Source organism: Nerophis lumbriciformis, linkage group LG02, assembly GCF_033978685.3.
Source record: "Nerophis lumbriciformis linkage group LG02, RoL_Nlum_v2.1, whole genome shotgun sequence".
Lineage (NCBI taxonomy): Eukaryota > Metazoa > Chordata > Actinopteri > Syngnathiformes > Syngnathidae > Nerophis > Nerophis lumbriciformis.
In genome coordinates, this window is record NC_084549.2 from 57,560,001 (window position 1) to 57,574,908 (window position 14,908).

Here is a 14,908-nt window from a genome sequence, read left to right on the forward strand (position 1 = left end):
CAATGATTTTACATTGGTATATACAGCATATTTATATTATATCATATCATTATATATCATTTGCAAGCTGTTTGCTTTGGCCTGCACCCTTTTTCTCCACCATTTGTGAAAATTAGTGAATTCAAACTATTAAAATGTTTATGATTTTATTTTTGCCTGTTCATGTTTTTAAAAAATATATTAATTAGAATAAATCAAAGATTTTAAAAAATGCAACTTGTTTTTTTTCAGTTTTTCTAATTTTATTTGCAGTCCCAAACTGATAACACAATCGTGTATAATCAAACAAATATATAGTAACAAAGGAAATCTAAGGTAGCTGTCAATTAGTTCTTTGTGAGAAAGAAAACAATGCACAATAATCAACTGTTACAATATCAAATCCAAGTTTTCACGCCGGCAAATGAATGCGTAGGACCGATTTTAATCTTTTTCTGTCTCTATTCCATATTTAAGCTCATTATGTGATACTACGTTTTAATGCTGCGGTCCATTACTGTAGGTTGGGCTTACTTTCCCATCCACTTGACACCGTTTTTCTAATGTTTCATTCATTATGTTGCATTCTCCCCGCCCTCCCATTTCATTCATGGAGCAGCTGCGTCCACAAACAAGAAAAATAAGTTTTGACTGTCAAAAAGCAAAACAGGAAACGTCGCAAAAATGCCATTTCTTCCCCATTGACCCCGAACGTCCATATTTAGCCGGGCTCACAATACCTCTCCATGTCCGCGCTCGTCCACTGACCAGAGTGAGAGCCAACAATAACACTGTGGAGACTCCAACGTGCGCACAAACAATGCACCATTGACCCGCCCGCCTAAACACGCACAGAAATGACGGGATTTTTGCCCAAATGCGAGTGTTTGAGGCTACGGTGGAAAGAGATGCGTGTGAATGGAGGACATTTATCAAGACGACACAAGTTTTGACACACACACTCCAATAAAAAAGGACATATATATTTTTTAAATGAATGATAGCTGCTGAGTAGAATGCAAGGGCCCCTTGATTAGTTTGTGTTTTAAAAAAGTCCCATTGGAAAAAATGTTGTCAGGACTTGGACTATGGCGTCGTTTGTTCTCCCGAGGTGCAAATGATTTGGACCAGATATGACGTGCAGGTGAATACATATTTAATTTTAACACTCAAAAAAAGAATAAACAAAAGGCGCGCACAAGGGCGGAAGTACAAAACTTGACTATAAACACAAAACTTGCACAAAGGCAGAAACTATGAACAATGAAACAAAACTTGCAAACTATGGCATGAATAAAGAAAACTTACTTGGACGAGAAAACGGCATGAAAAAGAGCAGCAAGGGTCATAAGGGTGTGTGGAGAGTGTGAAGCAGAGTGACAGGAGTTTGATGTCGCCAGGCTGACTGCCTGGCAACTCCCGGGTTAAATAGTAGTGACATGATTAAAGACAGGTGTGTGAGTCGTGAGGGCAGGTGAAAACTAATGAGTTGCTATGGTGACAAACAAGAGTGCACAATGAGTCCAAACGTGGAACAGGTGAAACTAATGGGTAACCATGGAAACAAGACAAGGGAGTGCAAAGCAGGAACTAAAAAGAGTCCAAAACCAAGCAGAACATAACTTAAACAAAACATGTTCACACAGACATGACAAATGTAAATAGAAAATAGTCTGTTACTGGGTCAAACCCTCAAAATCGTACCAAAACAAGTGGTTTATTTTATTACTAAATGAAAATAAAACTACTCTACCTTTGATGCGCGGCAGAGGACGTGCACCTATTTAACCTGCATTCATGTTTTTCATAGTGTCAAAGTGTAAAAAGAACTTAACCAGGATAAATTAAGAGTGTATTGCGCTCACCACTAATCTAACTTTGCAGTCCAATGCTTGCCATGATGCATTGAGCAGCCTGGACACACACTGTATGGGTGGTGCCCCTGTTCTATGGTTATCGTCACACTCTTCCTTTACTTTTCTATGGAGTGAGATTACAAAAATATATATTTTTTTAAAGTTCGACAATTTGTATTTTATAGTTATTTAGAGGCTTAAAGGGGAACATTATCACAATTTCAGAAGGGTTAAAACCATTAAAAATAAGTTCCCAGTGGCTTATTTTATTTTTCGAAGTTTTAAAAAAATTTTTTACCCAACCCGCAATATCCCTAAAAAAAGCTTCAAAGTGCCTGATTTTAACCATCGTTATATACACCCGTCCATTTTCCTGTGACGTCACATAGTGATGCCAACACAAACAAACATGGCGCATAGAACAGCAAGCTATAGCGACATTAGCTCGGATTCAGACTCGGATTTCAGCGGCTTAAGCGATTCAACAGATTACGCATGTATTGAAACGGATGGTTGTAGTGTGGAGGCAGGTAGCGAAAACGAAATTGAAGAAGAATCTGAAGCTATTGAGCCATATCGGTTTGAACCGTATGCAAGCGAAACCGACGAAAACGACATGACAGCCAGCGACACGGGACGAATTCGGCGATCGCCTTCTAACCAACGATTGGTATGTGTTTGTTTGGCATTAAAGGAAACTAACAACTATGAACTAGGTTTACAGCATATGAAATACATTTGGCAACAACATGCACTTTGAGAGTGCAGACAGCCCAATTTTCATCAATTAATATATTCTGTAGACATACCCTCATGTCAGCAGGCCAGGGAAGCTAGGGTCTATATTCTTCTCTTGATCATCTTCGGTGGCATAAGGGACGGTGTGAGCCAAGACATCCAGGGGGTTTAGCTCGCTCGTCTGCGGGAACAAACTGCCACCATTTCTTGCCGAGGTCCTTTGTCCCTGAATTGCTCACACACTCCGGCAGATTCAATGGGGGTCTGGCGGTAGATTTCTTTGACTTTATTGTTGGAAATGCATCTGCTTTGAGTGTCGCAGGATATCCACACATTCTTGCCATCTCTGTCGTAGCATAGCTTTCGTCGGTAAAGTGTGCGGAACAAACGTCCAATTTCTTGCCACTTTCGCATCTTTGGGCCACTGGTGCAACTTGAATCCGTCCCTATTCGTGTTGTTACACCCTCCGACAAGGCATGATGTCTCCAAGGTACGGAAAACAGTCGAAAAAACGGAAAATAACAGAGCTGATTTGACTCGGTGTTTGAAAAAATGGCAGATTGCTTCCCGATGTGACGTCACGTTGTGACGTCATCGCTCCGAGAGCGAATACTAGAAAGGCGTTTAATTCGCCAAAATTCACCCATTTAGAGTTCGGAAATCGGTTAAAAAAATATATGGTCTTTTTTCTGCAACATCAAGGTATATATTGATGCTTACATAGGTCTGGTGATAATGTTCCCCTTTAACTGAGTTTTTAGTGCAACTTTACTGGCTTTTTGTCTCACAATTGTACCACTGGTTCCACTGCGGTGGCTTTAACCTTTCACCTTTTTACCTCTCTGTGTGTGTGTGTGTGTGTGTGTGTGTGTGTGTGTGCGCGCGCGTGTTGACCTCTCCCCCTGCGGTGTGCTGCTGATGAGATTACAGTAAGCCGCTGTGTCGTCGCCATGCACAACACTCTGATGCACAGGTGTGTGTAATAGTGTTCAAATGTGTCCTAACCTACATCCTGTGTGTGTGTGTGTGTGTGTGTGTGTGTGTGTGTGTGTGTGTGTGTGTGTTTGTGTGTGTGTCTCTATCAGGGAGGCCTCTTTGGTTTTGGATTGGCTCTCAAACTATCAATCCATATATCCACCCTTCTCTCTCTCGCTCTCTCGCTCGCTCTCTCGCTCTCTCTCCCTCTGCCCGTTCCGTGCCTCTCTCGCCCGACGTCTTTGTCGATTGGATTTGTCTCTTGTCAGGCTTTAAAGACAAGCAAATCCTAATTGAATTGCAGTGCAACTCCACAGGCCAGTGTATTAATAGACAACTTGACATCAATCGCCCTGTCTCCGTGTGTGTGTGTGTGTGCGTGTGTGTGCGTGTGTGTGTGTGTGTGTGTGTGTGTGTGTGTGTGTGTGTGTGTGTGTGTGCGCGTGTGTGTCTCTCTGGGGTTAAAAGCCTTTCAATTGATCCAGTGATGTCGGTGGGGGGGGGATGCTGTGATCTCCCCATCCATGTGGACATACAGTATTTGACCTCGGCCTCCTTTTAAAGTTGCGTTGATGGTGTACCTAATGTTTTGGCCGACAAGTGCATTCCATGGTACCATGTGGCCAAACTCAAGGCCCTAGACCAGACCAGATGTGGAAATAATGTGCGGCAATAAAGTGTTTTCTGGGTAAATGTATTTGTTTTTTAAATTTTGATAGAAAATATATATATATCCATCCATCCATCTTCTTCCGCTTATCCGAGGTCGGGTCGCGGGGGCAGCAGCCTAAGCAGGGAAGCCCAGACTCACCTCTCCACAGCCACTTCGTCCAGCTCGTCCCGGGGGCTCCCGAGGCGTTCCCAGGCCAGCCGGCAGACATAGTCTTCCCAACGTGTCCTGGGTCTTCCTCGTGGCCTCCTACCGGTCGGACGTGCCCTAAACACCTCCCGAGGGAGGCGTTCGGGTGGCATCCTGACCAGATGCCCGAACCACCTCATCTGGCTCCTCTCGATGTGAAGGAGCAGCGGCTTTACTTTGAGCTCCCCCCGGATAGCAGAGCTTCTCACCCTATCTCTAAGGGAGAGCCCCGCCACCCGGCGGAGGAAACTCATTTCGGCCGCTTGTACCCGTGATCTTGTCCTTTCGGTCATAACCCAAAGCTCATGACCATAGGTGAGGATGGGAACGTAGATCGACCGGTAAATTGAGAGCTTTGCCTTCCAGCTCAGCTCCTTCTTCACCACAACGGATCGATACAGCGTCCGCATTACTGAAGACTCTGCACCGATCCGCCTGTCGATCTCACGATCCACTCTTCCCTCACTCGTGAACAAGACTCCGAGGTACTTGAACTCTTTTTTTATATATATATATATATATATATATATATATATATATATATATATATATATATATATATATATATATATGTGGCGGGGCTCTCCCTTAGAGATAGGGTGAGAAGCTCTGTCATTCGGGGGGAGCTCAAAGAAAAGCCGCTGCTCCGCCACATCGAGAGGAGCCAGATGAGGTGGTACGGGCATCTGGTCAGGATGCCACCCGAACGCCTCCCTAGGGAGGGGTTTCGGGCACGTCCGACCGGTGGGAGGCCACGGGGAACACCCAGGACATGTTGGGAAGACTATCTCTCCCGGCTGGCCTGGGAACGCCTCGGGATCCCCCGGGAAGAGATGGACGAAGTGGCTGGGGAGAGGGAAGTCTGGGCTTCTCTGCTTAGGCTGCTGCCCCCGCGACCCGACCTCGGATTTAGTAGTTTGTGTACTGTAGTGTAACTGCAGTTAATCAGCCCTCAACCTTAACATATCTCAAAAGGCCTGTGCTATTTTTTTATTCCCCGACAATTGATATCAAACCCCAAAGCTCGACCTCCCCGTAAATCGGACTGACTTGACACTTCTCACACGGCCCTACAAAACCACTCACCGTGAAATCAGGGTGTTTTTGCCGAAACAGCAACGCCTTTCGGGGACCAACAATTGCGTGCGGTTAACATTTAAAACACATGGCAATGTGTCTAATGATCATAAAACTGTTCTCTACCAACTACAGTGTCTGCTGCCCTCCTGCAAACATGGTAAACAACATGTGAAAGTAACCACTCATCACCAACACACAGCCACAGCCTCGTGACCTTCGACCTCAAAGTTGTTCACAGGAGGCTGGCTTTGTCCCATGTTTACATCAGAACGAACGGCGCGCTGTTGTGTCCTTGACTTTTGTCCGTCAGATGTACGCGGGATTGTCGAGAGGAACGCGCAAGAAGGAAGGTTCAGGTCAACGCACGTGTCGACCAGGTGAGACCTTGCATTTTGTGACTCGTATGCGCACAAATGTGTGTTTGCTAACATTTCTCATGACCTCAGTCACCTTCATGCGGTGAGTTGCTATGGGTTTATTGTTGAGTACGCACACCTCACTGTGTTTACCACCTGAGGCGGGGGATCAGCAACCCGCGGCTCTCAAGCTGCATGCGGCTCTTTAGTGCTCCTAGTGGCTCCCTGGAGCATTTTTTAAAAAGGATTGAAAATGGAAAAAAGATGGGGGGAAACATTTTTTTTGTTTGTTTTAGTATGTTTTTTGTTTGAGGACAAACATGACACAAACCTTCCCAATTGTTAGAAAGCCCACTGTTTAATGTGTGTGTGTATGCTTCACTGATGAGAGGATTTGGTGAACGTACAAACATCGTTTTAACTAGAGATGTCCGATAATGGCTTTTTTGCCGATATCCGATATTCCGATATTGTCCAACTCTTAATTACCGATATCAACCGATACCGATATATACAGTCGTGGAATTAACACATTATTATGCCTAATTTTGTTGAGATGCCCCGCTGGACGCATTAAACAATCTAACAAGGTTTTCCAAAATAAATCAACTCAAGTTATGGAAGAAAATACCAACATGGCACTGCCATATTTATTATTGAAGTCACAAAGTGCATTATTTTTTTTTAACATGCCTCAAAACAGCAGCTTGGAATTTGGGACATGCTCTCCCTGAGAGAGCATGAGGAGGTTGAGGTGGGTGGGGTTGAGGTGACGGGGGGTATGGGGTAGCGGGGGGTGTATATTGTAGCGTCCCGGAAGAGTTAGTGCTGCAAGGGGTTCTGGGTATTTGTTCTGTTGTGTTGATGTTGTGTTACGGTGCGGATGTTCTCCCAAAATGTGTTTGTCATTCCTGTTTGGTGTGGGTTCACAGTGTGGCGCATATTTGTAACAGTGTTAAAGTTGTTTATACGGCCACCCTCAGTGTGACCTGTATGGCTGTTGACCAAGTATAAATTGCATTCACTTGTGTGTGTGAAAAGCCGTAGATATTATGTGATTGGGCCGGCACGCAAAGGCAGTGCCTTTAAGGCACGCCTCCAATATTGTTGTCTGGGTGGAAATCGGGAGAAATCCGGGAGAATGGTTGCCCCGGTAGATTTTCGGGAGGGGCACTGAAATTCGTGAGTCTCCCGGGAAAATCGGGAGGGTTGGCCAGTATGACTGGGAGACGCAACTGCTCTGTACTTCTCCCTACGTCCGTGTACCACTATGTACAGCGACGTTTTAAAAAGTCATAAATTTTACTTTTTGAAACCGATACCGATAATTTCCGATATTACATTTTAAAGCATTTATCGGCCGATAATATCGGCAGTCCGATATTATCGGACATCTCTAGTTTTAACCTACTACTTTTGGCGGTTCTTGAACTCACCATAGTGTGGACTGTGACGCAACAGTTTGTTTAAATGTAAAATCTTCCACTCCTTCTTTGTCTCATTTTGTCCACCAAAGGTTTTATACTGTGCGTAAATGCACAAGTTGATGTTATTGACTTGTTGTAGTGCTAATCAGGCATATTTGGTCAGTGCAGGAACGCAAGCTAATCAATGCTAACATGCTATTTAGGCTAGATGTATGTACATATTGCATCTTTATGCCTCATTTGTAGGTATATTTGAGCTCATTTAATATCCTTTACTTGTATCCTCTTTGTATGTAATTTAGTTTTGCATGTCTCATTATCTTTATGTAATATTGGCTGCATTTCAGATAGTTGTTTGTGTGCCATGTTGTTCCAGACCACAGCAAACATTACCTAGCTTGCCAAAGATTATATATAATAAATCTATTAAAAGAAGACAGCCTGCTGTTTCTTTTAACTTGGACACACACATCTATACCTTTGGCCATTAAAAGGTAGTCATTTCCAGGAGTTATCTCACCTTCTGAGTAGCCTCTGATTTACTAATTGTTTCTAATGTTGTAAAAATGTGTAGAATAAATATTACATTTCAACGTTTCTGTCAACGAAGATTTGCTTCAGCCTGCGACACTTCATTTTGATAGTAGGCTAATATAGCTAATAGACACTGTTGCGTTTGGACCAGTTGTTCCTCCCAGGGAATTCAAGTCGCTGGTCGCTCCCAAGCTCTTTACGACACTTAAAGCTGAGTAGAAGAACCACCAGAGACAGAATAGGTATTTTGTAATATATTTGCAAAGCTTTGTAAACATACTGAGACCAGTCCAGCATAGAACATTCAATCGCGCAGCTAAGATGGTCTGCCCTACAAAATGGAAACCTTCTATCCTATAAAGTCTCTCTCCCTCCCACCCTCGCAGTCTTGTCCCTCCAGCCCAAACACATGCCCATTGTCCTCCGCACCTGGACATAAGAATAGATAAGAAGGAGTATCTCTCTTTCTTACATTCCATATTCAAGGTTAGCACACAGTATTTGCAGACAACCAAAAGACCACAATTGGAAGAAAAACACTAGCTGTTTTGTAATATGATTATGAAATAAAAGAAGTAACACTTAAATTCGGATATATGTAAATATCTGCCTCCGACAACACTTACGTCATGTGTTGTCTTCATTATAAGACTTATATAAGGCTTTTCATTTTTTGCGGCTTCAGACAGATTAGTTTTTTGTATGTTTGGTCCAATATGGCTATTTCAACGTTTTGGGTTGCCGACCCCTGAACTAAGGTGTGTAATTGTACTTATCTTGCAGCGTCACTTTGTTCTTGGGAAAACAACAGCAGCCTTCCAATTGTTAATTTGTGATACAGTAAATACAGTGCGACCTCTCAGGGCGAACACAATCTGGGAGTTACAGTTTACGATGACAGTTTTTCCAGAGCAAATAAGGCAAACGGAAAAAGTGCAATTCAGGGTCAAGCCACCATGAAATGCTGCAAAACAATGCTTCTGAAACTTCTTTCACCAAGTACCACCTCAGAAAAACCCTCGGCTCTTTAAGTACCAACATAATGAGCAACATTAAAATACAGTAGCTATAAGTTTTCATTAAAAAACAAGGCAGAGGTTTTACATTGTATATTTAACAGGGGTGTCAAAAAAGTAGATTTTCGAATTAGTTGCATTTTTTTTGTCACAATTAATTAACTAAAAAAAAAATCCTAAATCAAAAAATATTTATATAAATATATGTATTTTTTTAATTGTTTTTTTTTAATCCGTCCTGACCAAGCACTCAGGCAAATCGTATTGTTGATGTAGATCAGGGGCCCCCAAAATCCGGCCCAAGGGAAGTCCCAATTTTAAAAAAATTAAAAAAATTAAAAATTGTCCTTTCTAATCCATTTTCTACCGCTTGCTACTCCCGGTGTCTCCTAGCCGCTCAGGCAAATCATATTGTCTAAAAATGCATTTTCCCATGGATGACATCATCGCGCTCGTAGTGCCCTCTCTTTCAATCAATTAGTGATTTAAATTATAAAAAATCGACAATGCGCCTCAGGTGCTTACCGACCTCGAAGCAATTGTATTTGGTACATGGTGTAATGAAAAGTGTGACCAGTAAATGGCAGTCACACATAAGAGATGCGTGTGAAAAGCAAGTTGACGCCTGTTCAATAAATGCTAGCAAGTACAGGTTAGCAAGCAAGGCCAAAACTTTGATGTTTCATTGAGAATAAAGTCTGTCAAAATGTTTCGGTACGACTTCAGTAAGCTACGAACGACGGAACGAGGAGCATTACGGCTACAGTAGTCAGACGTACTGTGCTTCAACATGCGGGTATTTTTATGGCATATGTATACAAACCCCGTTTCCATATGAGTTGGGAAATTGTGTTAGATGTAAAATATAAACGGAATACAATGATTTGCAAATCCTTTTCAACCCATTTTCAATTGGATATGCTACAAAGACAACATATTTGATGTTCAAACTCATAAACTTTTTTTTTTTTTTGCAAATAATAATTAACTTAAAATTTCATGGCTGCAACACGTGCCAAAGTAGTTGGGAAAGGGCATGTTCACCACTGTGTTACATGGCCTTTCCTTTTAACAACACTCAGTAAACGTTTGGGAACTGAGGAGACACATTTTTGAAGCTTCTCAGGTGGAATTCTTTCCCATTCTTGCTTGATGTACAGCTTAAGTTGTTCAACAGTCCGGGGGTCTCCGTTGTGGTATTTTAGGCTTCATAATGTGCCACACATTTTCAATGGGAGACAGGTCTGGACTACAGGCAGGCCAGTCTAGTACCCGCACTCTTTTACTATGAAGCCACGTTGATGTAACACGTGGCTTGGCATTGTCTTGCTGAAATAAGCAGGGGCGTCCATGGTAACGTTGCTTGGATGGCAACATATGTTTCTCCAAAACCTGTATGTACCTTTCAGCATTAATGGCGCCTTCACAGATGTGTAAGTTACCCATGTCTTGGGCACTGATACACCCCCATACCATCACAGATGCTGGCTTTTCAACTTTGCGCTTATAACAATCCGGATGGTTCTTTTCCTCTTTGGTCCGGAGGACACAACGTCCACAGTTTCCAAAAACAAGTTGAAATGTGGACTCGTCAGACCACAGAACACTTTTCCACTTTGTATCAGTCCATCTTAGATGAGCTCAGGCCTAGCGAAGCCGACGGCGTTTTTTTGGGTGTTGTTGATAAATGGTTTTCGCCTTGCATAGGATAGTTTTAACTTGCACTTACAGATGTAGCGACCAACTGTAGTTACTGACAGTGGGTTTCTGAAGTGTTCCTGAGCCCATGTGGTGATATCCTTTACACACTGATGTTGCTTGTTGATGCAGTACAGCCTGAGGGATCGAAGGTCACGGGCTTAGCAGCTTACGTGCAGTGATTTCTCCAGATTCTCTGAACCATCTGATGATATTACGGACCGTAGATGATGAAATCCCTAAATTCCTTGCAATAGCTGGTTGAGAAATGTTTTTCTTAAACTGTTCAACAATTTGCTCACGCATTTGTTGACAAAGTGGTGACCCTCGCCCCATCCTTGTTTGTGAATGACTGAGCATTTCATGGAATCTACTTTTATACCCAATCATGGCACCCACCTGTTCCCAATTTGCCTGTTCACCTGTGGGATGTTCCAAATAAGTGTTTGATGAGCATTCCTCAACTTTATCAGTATTTATTGCCACCTTTCCCAACTTCTTTGTCACGTGTTGCTGGCATCAAATTCTAAAGTTAATGATTACTTGCAAAAAAAAAAAATGTTTATCAGTTTGAACATCAAATATGTTGTCTTTGTAGCATATTCAACTGAATATGGGTTGAAAATGATTTGCAAATCATTGTATTCCGTTTATATTTACATCTAACAATTTCCCAACTCACATGGAAATGGGGTTTGTACAAGGACACCAAAATGGCACCTATTAGGGGACATTATCTGGGGTTTTGTTTCGCATTATTATGCAAAACCAACTTTTCTTACATATTGGTTCCTGCTGGAGTGTATTTGGGTTCTGCATAAGTCCCAAAAATGTGCATTGATGTCAGTAGGCTCCTTTTTTTCCTCTACCCTTTTGTTGTTGGGCATTCATCCTCGGCTGTTGCCATTTTGAATATAAGTAGTGTACAGTTCGAACTTATATCTGTCAGTAGCCTTGCTATGGAAGTGCTAAAAACTACCAATGCAACAAAGATGACGGGGGGAAGACGCAGTCGAAGTGGAGGCACGTAAATAAGACCGTCCATCCAGAAAGCGGCTTGAAGATGACCTGTAAAACATAATCTATGCAACATTTTGACCGAAGAACCACCATTACATGTTATGTGGACCACAAGGAAGTGTTTTTAATGTAGAAAAAAAACATAGCATGATCATACTTGCCAACCTTGAGACCTCCGATTTCCGGAGGTGGAGGGTGAGGGCGTGGTCGGGAGTGGGGCAGGGCGTGGTTGGGGGCGTGGTTAAGAGGGGAGGAGTATATTGACAGCGAGAATTCATCAAGTCAAGTATTTCATACATATATATATATATATATATATATATATATATATATATATATATATATCCTGAAAATATGCAAACAAAACTGTGTTTAGCTAATTGATACTTCAAACTTGCATAAATAAATCTTAAGGAATATAACATAACTTGGCTTCTGAGAGCTTCAGAATGTAATGAATAAAATGCTATGATAAACAAGCAATTATTTTAATAATTAAATATGATCATTTAAAATTAATTATTATGATAATTTAAAATTTATTATTTCAAATATGTTTATTTTAATGTATAATTCTAATGCCTGGATGTAATAAGGAGTCAGAAAAAATACAAATAAAAATACAATTAATTTTGATGTTTTTAGCAAAATATAGTAAACATTTATTTTTTTTATTTTATTTTTTTAAATGAATAGATATATTTATTTTTAGGTAAGATAAACATAATAATACAATTTATCTCTCGTCTGGATGATTTAGTTCTTGTCACCCTGTCGTGAAAAAAGGCTGTCCTCACTCAGGTCCGCATGGAGCTGGAGGGGGTGTGGCCTCCAGCTCCGGCTGAAAATCGGGAGATTTTCGGGAGAATATTTGTCCCGGGAGGTTTTCGGGAGAGGCGCTGAATTTCGGGAGTCTCCCGGGAAATTCGGGAGGGTTGGCAAGTATGAGTATGACCCCTTTAATGCGCCTTATGGTCCAAAAAATACGGTAATTTAAGCATAACAATTAGAGGCATCTCTTAACTCAAAACACTCTTAAGTTGAGGTATGACTGTACTTACTCTAGTATTGTGTGTGTTTGCGTGTGTGATGGGCGTCGTCCAAGTGCAATAATTCTCCTTGATGGGACGCCACCATCCATGAAGTGTTAAGACCGTCCCTCTCCACACACACACACACCCACACACCCACACACATGCACACACACACACTCACACTGGTTATCATTTGGAATGGGGACCAAGTTTTTGATCATCACTTTCTACAGGTTGTGGAGGCATAAAAAAATTTAGATCAAATGGCCATTGCGCCGGTTAGCTCATACACGTCTTTAAATCTCTGGATTGATGACGTAATGTGCTGATCATTCTTACTGGGGACCCTGGGGAAAAATAGTTCATATGGTTCATGGGGACCAAATATAAATAATTTTGCATAATTCACACAAATTTGTACGTGACTACTGAGGACCATTTAAACAAACAAAAAAAGTTAAAATTAAATATAACATGATCCTCAGAATACAGCACTACAGCTGTCCTCTTATAGGAAGTTTCACCACTTCTGTGACATTACTGAAAACTGCTATTTAGCAGTAATGAAGTTGTCTGCAACTCCAACTACCATATATAGAAGGATGGCAAATTCTGAATGTGAATCATACTTTAAGGTAATAATGTTTTATAATCATGCTGTATGAAAATGTCATCCTAAGGAACACTAAACCAGATTTTTTTTTTTTTTTTTTAATATATGAGTTTTAACTAAGGATGGATACCATACATAATCACAGTACTATTAATGCCAGGATAACAAATGTTTCACTTTTCAAGAAAATTAATTTTCTCTTTTACCAATATTTGAAGCACGTAAACAAAGTAACCCAAATTTCCCTGTTGTGGGATCAATAAAGGATTATCTTATTTTAGCTTAAACCACAGAAATAAAAATACAAACTCATTACTCATCACTTAGGCATCTTCAGAATGGATCTGACTATCATTTAAAAGTTTTCCCTTTAGGGCAGTGATCCCCAACCAGTCCGTGAATCAATTGGTACCGGGCCGCTCAAGAAATGAAAAAAAACAACAAAAAACATATATATATATTTTTTTTAATTAAATCAACATAAAAAACACAAGATACACTTACAATTAGTGCACCAATCCAAAAAACCTCCCTTCCCCCACTCATTCACACAAAAGGGTTGTTTCTTTCTAGGGCTGTCCGATAATGGCTTTTTTGCCGATATTCCGATATTTTCCAACTCTTTAATTACCGATACCGATATCAACCGATACTGATATCAACCGATATATGCAGTCGTGGAATTAACACATTATTATGCCTAATTTGGACAACCAGGTATGGTGAAGATAAGGTACTTTTAAATTTTTTTTATAAAATATGATAAATAAATGAAAAACATTTTCTTGAATAAAAAAGAAAGTAAAACAATATAAAAACAGTTACATATAAACTAGTAATTAATGAAAATGAGTACAATGAACTGTTAAAGGTTAGTACTATTAGTGGACCAGCAGCACGCACAATCATGTGTGCTTATGGACTGTATCCCTTGCAGACTGTATTGATATATATTGATATATAATGTAGGAACCAGAATATTAATAACAGAAAGAATTAACCCTTTTGTGTGAATGAGTGTGAATGGGGGAGGGAGGTTTTTTGGGTTGGTGCATTCATTGTAAGTGTATCTTGTGTTTTTTATGTTGATTTAATAAAAAAAATAAAAAAAACCATACCGATAATTTCCGATATTACATTTTAATGCATTTATCGGCCGATAATCTCTATTTCTTTCTGTTGTTAATATTTCTGGTTCCTACATTATATATCAATATAGATCAATACAGTCTGCAGGGATACAGTCCGTAAGCACACATGATTGCATTTTTTTATGACAAAAAAATAAATAAAAATATTTGTCCCCGGTTCGTGGGACAAATTTTCAAGCCTTGACCGGTCCGCAGTTACAAAAAGGTTGGGGACCACTGCTTTAGGGGATCTGTTTTTTTGTCTCCATACCATCAGAGGTCCCCTAAAGGTGACTGTGTAAACAGAGCGATGTCCCCATTAAGTAAGCATTCCCAGAACACACACACACACACACACACACACGAACGAAAGAAAGAAAGAAAGAACTAAAATGTGTGTTTAATTGTTGTCCCGCGCGTCTCCTCCCCCTTCCGTGCATATTTGCACAAGTGGAAGACAGCGAGAATAAGTCAACGTATAATTAAGTCACATTACTTTGATTGTTTCCCTTTCAGATTACGCCGCGCCACAACAGAGGGCGCGATTGCGATTGGGCGACAGGAGAGTGTTGAGGGGAGGGGCATGTGGCGT

At 41.0% G+C, this 14,908-nt stretch overlaps 1 protein-coding gene across 2 annotated transcripts in view; it reads left to right on the forward strand.

Moving 5' to 3' along the window:
- Positions 1 to 14,908, forward strand: part of camkmt (calmodulin-lysine N-methyltransferase) — a 374,342-nt gene that overhangs the window by 287,041 nt on the left and 72,393 nt on the right. For both annotated transcript variants that reach the window (XM_061970365.2, XM_061970447.2), the window contains exon 7: positions 5,799 to 5,865. In XM_061970365.2, coding sequence (XP_061826349.1) covers positions 5,799 to 5,865 — 67 coding nt within the window. The remainder of the gene's footprint in view (positions 1 to 5,798; positions 5,866 to 14,908) is intronic.